General features: G+C 38.5%; 1 protein-coding gene across 1 annotated transcript; it reads right to left on the minus strand.

Moving 5' to 3' along the window:
- Nucleotides 1-3455, minus strand: LOC126586272 (uncharacterized). Its single transcript, XM_050251079.1, has 4 exons — nt 3287-3455; nt 1557-2923; nt 1296-1324; nt 1-1100 (listed from the first exon to the last, which is right to left on the minus strand). The coding sequence occupies exons 2-4, from the start codon at nt 2851-2853 to the stop codon at nt 354-356; spliced, it is 2073 nt and encodes a 690-aa protein (XP_050107036.1). The 5' UTR covers nt 2854-2923; nt 3287-3455; the 3' UTR covers nt 1-353.
- Nucleotides 3456-9276: the final 5821 nt, after the last annotated feature.

Below are 9276 nucleotides of genomic sequence, written 5' to 3' on the forward strand. Positions count from 1 at the left end.
TAGAACCACAACTAGCAGATCAGTTTCCAATTACTCAATTTAAGTAAGAGAAGTTGACACAGTCACTCTCATCCCCCATTGTAGAGGCCATACTCAATAAACTAGGGCCGCTAATCAATCCCTTTGTTTACCTACTTTTAAAACTAAAAAAGAAACCAACATTACAAGTTGGATACATACCGATGCGACATTCATAATCTATAAACTCCACAATCAGCCATCTTTGTGGATTCTCAAATATGGACAATGCATTCCTTATCCTTGTCAAGCAAACGCTAACCATCAGTTGGACAATCATATTCCCATGCTTTGTCTACCATACTCTTGTTTCTGGAGTTGCATGACTTGTCTATTTAAAATCCCTTGGTATTCCAAACTACAAAAGACCCCTTGTTTGCAAACTCACATGGATGGAAACCACTCATAGCCTTTCCCATGAGTGCCATAGCAGCGATGCTTGGAAACTGCTTCTTCTGAAACTCATCTACTGTTGGCTTCAAACATTGCGATTGAAAAGCAACCACTGCTTCAGACTTCTTTTGGGATGCTACCTTCGACCACCTCCGAATCCAAGGATGAGAAAGCGTTATATTTGGACCTTTCCTGGCGGAGTCAATGGGAGATGACTCACAATTCCTTAATACCATTGCAGTTTGATCTAGCACCATCTGTTCTTTACCAAGAAATCTGCCGGTGGCAGGTTGTGAACTAGTTATACTGCACTTCATAGTTGAGTTAGAAGATTTCTTGACTTTTTCAGGTGAAGAGGCTTCTCCCATTTTTGAGCTTTTTGTACCATGAACAGACTGAGAAGCCGTCAACTTGAGCCGTTTAACCCACCTGCTGCTTGGTTCTGGTCCCTGAGATCCTTCTGGACATGATCTGGGTTTTGAATTTGTGGGATGCTCAGCATGGGAAAGGAGATGTTCGACATCCAAACTCTGGGTTCTTGAAGTGCTCGTCTCCCTTTCTTCTGCTGAATCAGGAAGCTCTTGATTTATGTCCGGTAATTTTGTGTATGGAAGTCTAGCTCCGTTCTCTTCTCTACCTGAAGCGATGGCTGATCGAGATTTTGGTGACTTCTTGCCACTCTCAACATGCTGCAAAATTCAAAAATCAGAAAGGCAATTTAGTACTATGCTAAGTATATTATTAAATTCAGTTCAACATAGTGTGATCCTTTAAAAGCCAGTTTCCTGGGAATGCGACATAAAAAGTGTTTTGGATGAACAAATAGTGATTCCAAAACTATGTTACTTAACAAATATTCACAAAAGCAGAATTATAAAAGTTACCTTGTCTGATGTGGATACTACCGCCACACCTGATACAAGAAGCAAAACCCATTATTAGCCGAAAGACATGATGAAACAACAATACACTGAAAACTTATAATATTTTTATACTATATGAACTTAGTGATAATTACTTTTTAAAACACGAGTTAATCCAAGCATGATGCTGTAAAAGCTAAATAGCCTACACATTTAAGATGGTATAAATATTGTTCAACAAAGTTGAGATTCCTGAACAATATGAGATAGGGTGTGTAGTACCAGAAAGAAGGTTATCCTGGAAAGCATCCATGTCCATAATATCTGTTTCAGATGATGATTCGAGTGCTTGAGCCTTGACAACTCTTACATCTTCCTCTCCGTCGGTATCTGTAGAGCTCCTGTAAGGTAGCAGCTTCAATCTAGGTTGAGGAGGGAGACCATACTCCGTGGAAAAACCAGAAAGATTACTGAAAGCTTTTCCTTTCAATTTTGTTGATACAGTTGACCGTCCAAACATTTGACCTACTTCAGGCAAGTTAACACCAGTCTTTTTCGTGATCTGAAAATGGTGAGCTGTCTTTGAAAACATACGAGGACCCCTAGATAATTCTTCATCAGCGTTGACAGTGGCGCGTATTCTCATAGTCTCTATGTTATGCACAGAACGCTGCAGGCTTGGCAGAGATCCGGATCCGTGAAATACTTTTTCCAGTCTGGTCACCTCTGGGGGGCTGGCGTGGCTTGAAAGCAATCCAATACAAGACTGATTTTGCATTTCTAGGAAATTCTTACCAAAATAATTCGGTTGCTGCATACTGCTTGTGGAGGGGTCATGCTGTAACAAAACCATATCATTCTGCCTTGGCAATGAACCCCCTGATCTTGTAGAGACAAAATTGTTATGGAAGTTATTCTCATGGGCCAACAATGTGGACCTTGTGTGATTATAAGTGCTTGTGGCATGTTGTCGAGGTGCTAGAAAAGAGTTGGATAGATTAATTTCCTCTTCACTACACAGGAAAGATTGATGCGGCACAATTTTGGAATCTGATCTCATTGATTCAACTCGAAAAGATTTGGAAACAGCTAGGCTATTGTTCTCAAGAAAATTATGATATTTCACCTGTCGCTCTGGAGGTGGTGGGGTGGCTTCCAGAGCCCATGCATCAGTAGGAGTCCAGACAGGCATTGCCGGTGGGCTATTCTCACTAAGTAATCCCCCATGGAAAGTAGAATTGTCCTGATTCAGTTTAACCACACTAGTCTTTGGAGGAAGATTGAACATTGGAAAGGACTGGCCTTCCCATATCTCCTTCCTTGTTTTCTTCGAACTCTCTGTCAAACCGAGGCCCTCATCAATATTTCTTACTCTTTTCGGTTCAGTTACTTCATCAAACCCTCTAAACAAGGAATGTTTCTTAACACCATGATTGTGTTGTTGGGCCTCCTCATAACGAATCGATACATGGCCGCATGCTTCGGTTTCTGACTTACAACTTGTGCACCTCCGATGAGCCATCCAAACAGATTCATAAGGATGTGAAGCTAGCTCACTAGTTCCTTCACTACCATGCATGATAAGTAGACTTATAAACTCTACCCAATTTCGAAAATATCAAGGATCTCAATGGCATATCAGAAATCACCTAAACAGCCAAGACACCCCAACAACTCATCAGAGTCCATCTTTTCATATGTTATATCAAAATTAATCAAATTCTAAGCCTTGGAAATCCAATACGTACATAAAGGTTCCAAATTTATGCTAAGAAAATTCACATTCTTTTTCCCAGATTATAACTGTGGGAAAAGTATAAAAGCAAACGCTTCTCGGGTGTTGTTCTTATTTGCTAAAGACACACACTTTTCAAATTTTTTTAATGCAGGCACCTAAATTTCCATCATTTTTTCACACAATAATTGCAACCAAGTATATAATTTCATCATCTGTAAATTAAAAGTCAAAAAAAAAAAAAAAGATTAAAAGAGAGAATTGAAGCCAAAGTTACCTCCAAAGTTGAAGATCCAGAGGTGAAGATGGTAACCAAAGCTGCCAGATATGAGAGAGTGAGAGAGAGAGGTAGCAATTAAACCCAAAAGAGAAAAGCTTTTATAGAGGATGAGAAGGAGAGGAAGAGGAAGGAGCATCTGAAAGCCGAGGCTTTACAACACTCAGCCATATAGCCACAGCCACAATATGTGAGCTCCGGCCCGCCCGCGGGGGAGGGGGGGGGGACCCAATTCACCTGCGCTTTTCCAATTGGTTCCTTCTCTTTTCATACTTTTTACTTTGTTTATTCGGTCAATTATTTGATATTATTGCATATATTTGTTCATAAAAGTATGTACATGAATCATTTTATTAGGAAATTAGGATAAAACGGGACCCATTTATTTTTTGTTGTTTTTTTAACAACGTAGGATGTAATAAATGGATTTGTAACGCACAACAAATATGAATTTACGGTTAATTTGGATGTAATAATTGACAACTGTTAACTTGTTATGACATTGTACTTGGCAATTATTTCTCTTCTTGCAATACTTATTAAATTAGAAGATATAAATAGGGGATTTTGGAATATTTTGAAGTAAATTGGGGAAGTTACATGAACCTTCACGAAGCATCAATAAATAATTTAAGAGTTAAGGGAAAATATTTGACATAATGTGTTATCGTGTTTTGAAAGTTACGACACTTGATATAACGCATAGACCAAGAAGCCTCGAGAAGTAGTTTTCAATCGTTAAAAAAAAAAAAAAGATATGATACATTCTCGTGTACTTAACTTTTACGAAGAGTCTAGAACTTTAGAAGGAAAAATAGGAAGTATTATAAAAATAGTAGGCCTTGTATGGCGAAGTTACACGAACCTTCACAAAGCATCAAGAAGTAATTCGAGAGTTACAATAAAATTAAAATTCCCACGTTATAACTTGCAATAGTTTCATGAAGTTTCAAGAGTTTTGAGAAAAGGATAAAGACAATACTTTATTTTTGCTCAAAAAATAACTTCATTAAAGGGAAAAACCACGAGTACAATTGTAACATCCCATATCGCCCAGGGGAGTGATCCTTAAATGTATATTCTCATCCTTACCTAGCACGAGACCTTTTAGGAGCTCACTGGCTTCGGGTTCCGTCGGAACTTTGAAGTTAAGCGAGAAGTTGGCCAAAGCGCTCCCATAATGGGTGACCCACTGGGAAGTTGCTCGTGAGTTCCTAGAAACAAAACCATGAAGGCGTGGTCGGGGCCCAAAGCGGACAATATCGTGCTACGGTGGTGGAGCGGGCCGAGGAAGTGGTCCGCCCTGGGCCGGGATGTGACAAATGGTATCAGAGCCAATCCCTGGCCGGAATTGTGCCGACGAGAACGTCGGGCCCCTAAGAGGGGTGGATTGTAACATCCTACATCGCCCAGGGGAGTGATCCTTAAATGTATATTCTCATCCTTACCTAGCATGAGGCATTTTAGGAGCTCACTGGCTTTGGGTTCCGTCGGAACTTTGAAGTTAAGCGAGAAGTTGGCCAGAGCACTCCCATGATGGGTGACCCATTGGGAAGTTGCTCGTGAGTTCCCATAAACAAAATCGTAAGGGCGTGGTCGGGGCCTAAAGCGGACAATATCGTGCTACGGTGGTGGAGCGGGCCCGGGAAGTGGTCCGTTCTGGGCCGGGATATAACAAAGGGTATCAGAGCCAATCCCTGGCCTGAAGTGTGCCGACGAGGACCTCGGGCCCCTAAGGGGAGTGGATTGTAACATCCCACATCGCCTAGGGGAGTGATCCTTAAATGTATATTCTCATCCCTACCTAGCACGAGGCCTTTTGGGAGCTCACTGGCTTCGGGTTCCGTCGGAACTTTGAGTTAAGTGAGAAGTTGGCCAGAGCACTCCTATGATGGGTGACCCACTGGGAAGTTGCTCGTGAGTTCCCAGAAACAAAACCGTGAAGGCGTGGTTGGGGTCCAAAGCTGACAATATCGTGCTACGGTGGTGGAGCGGGCCCGGGAAGTGGTCCGCCCCGGACCGGGATGTGACAACAATTATTTCCCAAGCAGTCAAAAGCATAAGCAAGATTAGCACATGCAAGAAGAGTGCATTCCAAAACATAGGTATCTCTAATATTAATTCCTACACTAGTAACAACATCTACAAGGAAATTGGTCTCCTAAAATATGTGACTCCAAGAAATAGTCTGAAAAGAAGCTGCCAACCTTCTAATATCCTAGATAATTGAATGTATTATGCAAGGGGTCTTGTACCTATTTTCAACCACTTCAGTGACTAGCTTAGAATCACCTTCCGTACAAACATTCTTGAACCCCTTATTTCGTGTAGCTTTTAGTGTTGGAATGTGTCCTAAAGTCAATCATAAGATGATACCTTACAAACATTTAACATATTAAGCTAATCTAGTTTAATGTAATTGCAAATATTATTGTTTAAAGTCGTATCATCAAATGTTATACGCTTAGACAATAAGCCCAAGGTATATGTAATTAAAAGAATGTGGTTTCAAGAATTTAGATTCATGAGACCTTTCTCTTTAGTTCACATATCCTAAATGTTCATGGTCATAGGATTACTAATTGGGCATTGACAATCTGGATAAATTTATGTCTTCTCTCTCAGGAAAGTGACTGGTCTCGAGTTATTGGTGTGAATGACACCAAGACAAGTATGTAGATGCTTAATAGAGAGTGAGTTTGTTGAACGCGATCAACAATGAGTTCTCGTAGTCATGTCACACGAGAACTCATGGTTGGGATAATGCAAAATAGTATTTTGACTTGAGACATAATAGTTGCCTTGTGGTTAGGTCTTTGACTGTGTTAAAGGCATTTCATTTGAGGATGTCCACGACATAGTTGGGCTAAGGTACTTAATCATGTGAGCATGTGAATGTATAATAAAGGATCTCTAACCTTCAAACTGTTGAGGGAGAATACTCTATGATATGATTAAAAATCTCTTGCCAAAGTATGGATGAGATTTAGGAAGTCGTTTCAAATCACATTCAAGGTAATCATATAGGCAAAAGAATCACATTGGATAATAGGCATGACTGAACTATCAACCAAACAATGTAATCAAGAGTATTGAAATAGAGAAAGACCGTATTGCATTGTAATCCCAAATTGAATGAGCTCTCCAACCTCTTCTGATTAGCTTGGGTGCTATGAAATACTGATAGGTGTCACTTATGGTTTGTGAAAGCCCTGAAGATGGAGAATCACTAAGGGAGAATTGAAAGTAAGTTTCAATTCATAATCAATTAGTAAGAGTTTTAATCATCCACTACCTCGCTAAAAGGAGCCTAATGAATTGCAAACCGTGTAAGGAAATGATTGAAAAATATAATGAAGATGAGTAAGAACAATTAACAAGTTTAATTTTATAAGGCAAAGACAAATTCAAAGTTAATTAATTAAAGAGAAAAGGTTTGTATTAGGCCTTAAGTTAGTTTTGGGTTTCGGAACCCAAATGGGTTTTGGTTCACAAGGCACATAAGCTTTAAGTTGTGTAACAACTACAATAAAATGAGTAATTACCTAGCTAAACACACTAAGGCCGGCCATGCCAGAGGGTTAGTGATGGTTCACTTATTACAATTTTCTCACTCACTTAGAAATGGGTAAAAGTCAACTTTATAGCCTTAACATCATTAGAGTCTCTTTGAGGAAAGATGAGAAAACATTTTCTCTTTTCTCCCTAGAGAGGCTGGTCACATGGGGGATGGGGTTTTTAGCAACTTCTTCCTCCCATGCCACTTATCTTCTTCCTCCAAAGCCACTCATTTTCTTCCTTCACTCATCTTTGGTGTCAAAACTTAGAGGCCCTCGACTTTGGGGACTTTTGGAGAACCCATTCCTTCATCCAAATCCAAGATGACAAGGAGCCAAGAAGCAAAGTTTGTCCATCCATATCCATGGAGCCAAGGAGCAAGGATGCAAAGTAAAGAAGGCACTCTCATGAGTGATTAACCTTTGCTAAGCAAAGAAGTGCTACAAAGGTATAAAGTTTCTCAACTCTCTTTGTGATTTGAGTTGAGTCTTGTTTCACCACCACTACTAGACTTTAAATTTCATGGTTTAAGTTATGTTTTAGAGTGCATACAAGCATGCTTTTGCCATTTAATTGTTAAATCCATGTACTATGTTGCTCAATGAACTTAGTTTCCTTCATTCAGAGCATCTCGCAATGCTAGAGCCTCCACAACTGCAGTTGTGTTTTCCTCAATACTTCTTGCACCTGCAACAATAGGATTCTATTTTCATCTCTAATGACAAAGCTAGCAGCAGCCTTGTCAACCACCACGAAGCCATCAAAGTTTATCTTTAAAGTGTTTGGTTCTGGTGGTTTCCATCTAATATTGGTTTGGTTATTATCTAGCCCCCTCTTCTTTTCCTTTTGGTTGGCCTGAAAATATTTTTTTCCCCACTACTGCAGCCAGCATAGGAATTTTGGTAGGGAGAGGTTTTGTATTCCTAAAAATCAAAGTGTTTGGATGAGGGAAATAAACTTGGAATTTGGTAAAAGTCGGAATTTATAAATTAACATGCACCAATTTCTTTGTTTGGATTCATAAACATAGAAATTTAGAATTTTTGCATGGAAAAAAAACTTGGAATTTGGGACCTCTAATTCCCAAGTTTAAATTCCATGTAAATAGGTGTCATTTTCCAATTTCTATGATTGAGAGTTTAAAAATAATAAATTCCGTATTCAATTCCATTGTTTTTTAGGTTAACCAAACAAGAAAATTCACAAATTCTAAAAAATAAAATCTCGTCATTTCAATTTCCATCATTTTAAAATTCCTTAGTAATTTTAAATTTTTTCATCCAAACATAGTGTTACTATTTCTCTTTCTTTCTCTTTTTATCCACCGAAAATTGTAAATGGAGATGTAAATATGCCTTTAATTCTCATGTTTTCGTCTTCCATTGGAGATGTTCTAGTATTTTCACTTTTATTTTCAAGTTTGCAACATTTTAGGGAAACTGTCAAATGTGATGGATATTATTAAGAATCATGCAACAATGCTTGTGTTCCCCTTATAGGTGAACTTATTTATCCACCACTTGTAATTAACGTATCTTGGCTGTACGAACATCGTTACCATAATCGTTGATCATTCTCTTTATCATTATCCAAAGATCCTATTGCAAAAAAACCATTTGGTTTGGAGATTATTTAGCCATCTATCTGTGTCAAACTAATAGACAATTTTGGTAATAAGTAGCATCCTCATGTTGAACCGTTCATTTTTTTATGCATAGGAGGATCTCCAAATTGAATGATTTTTTATTTTATTTTTTAGATATGATCTTTAGATGATGATAAAAAAAATGAACGGTTCCTGCTATGATGTTCGCATAATAAAGATAGGTTAATCATAAGTAGACAGACAAGTAGATTCTCTATTGGATCACAAGGCCGTTGTCCCCTATTATCATATTCATTATTTAGGAAGGAAAGTATGTCACTAACCAAAAATGTGGTAGTCACCGCGTCACACACTATATCATTAAAGGATACTCCATAATATCCTTATGTATTTTGAACAAAAATGAGGCACACCATAATATTTATAATAATATTATTTCTAGAGTCTTGGCCTGGCACACCATGCTAACTTTCAATATGGCAATAGCAGCATACATATGGCTCAATCCGAAAATATCTTTTCTCCATTGGAAATATGTCGCCAATATCTACACAGATCCTCAGCGTCAACAAATTTCTAAGGAAATCTGTTATCCACCCGCATAAGATGAATGTGAAAAATGATAGACCCTAATTGTGGAGTAAAAAATAATCTAAAAACATTATGGATGTGACATGTGAACTTTTAGATTAAAAAGATAAAATTACTCTCGTGGCATACCGGGATTTCTACGAACATACAACGGACAATAACAGTTCAATTAAGAAAGAGTCAAATGTGATCAATATGGTATTTATTCAAATCTCTCTTATCACTCCTCATCAAT

This window comes from Malus sylvestris, chromosome 10, assembly GCF_916048215.2.
Source record: "Malus sylvestris chromosome 10, drMalSylv7.2, whole genome shotgun sequence".
In the NCBI taxonomy this organism is placed as follows: domain Eukaryota; kingdom Viridiplantae; phylum Streptophyta; class Magnoliopsida; order Rosales; family Rosaceae; genus Malus; species Malus sylvestris.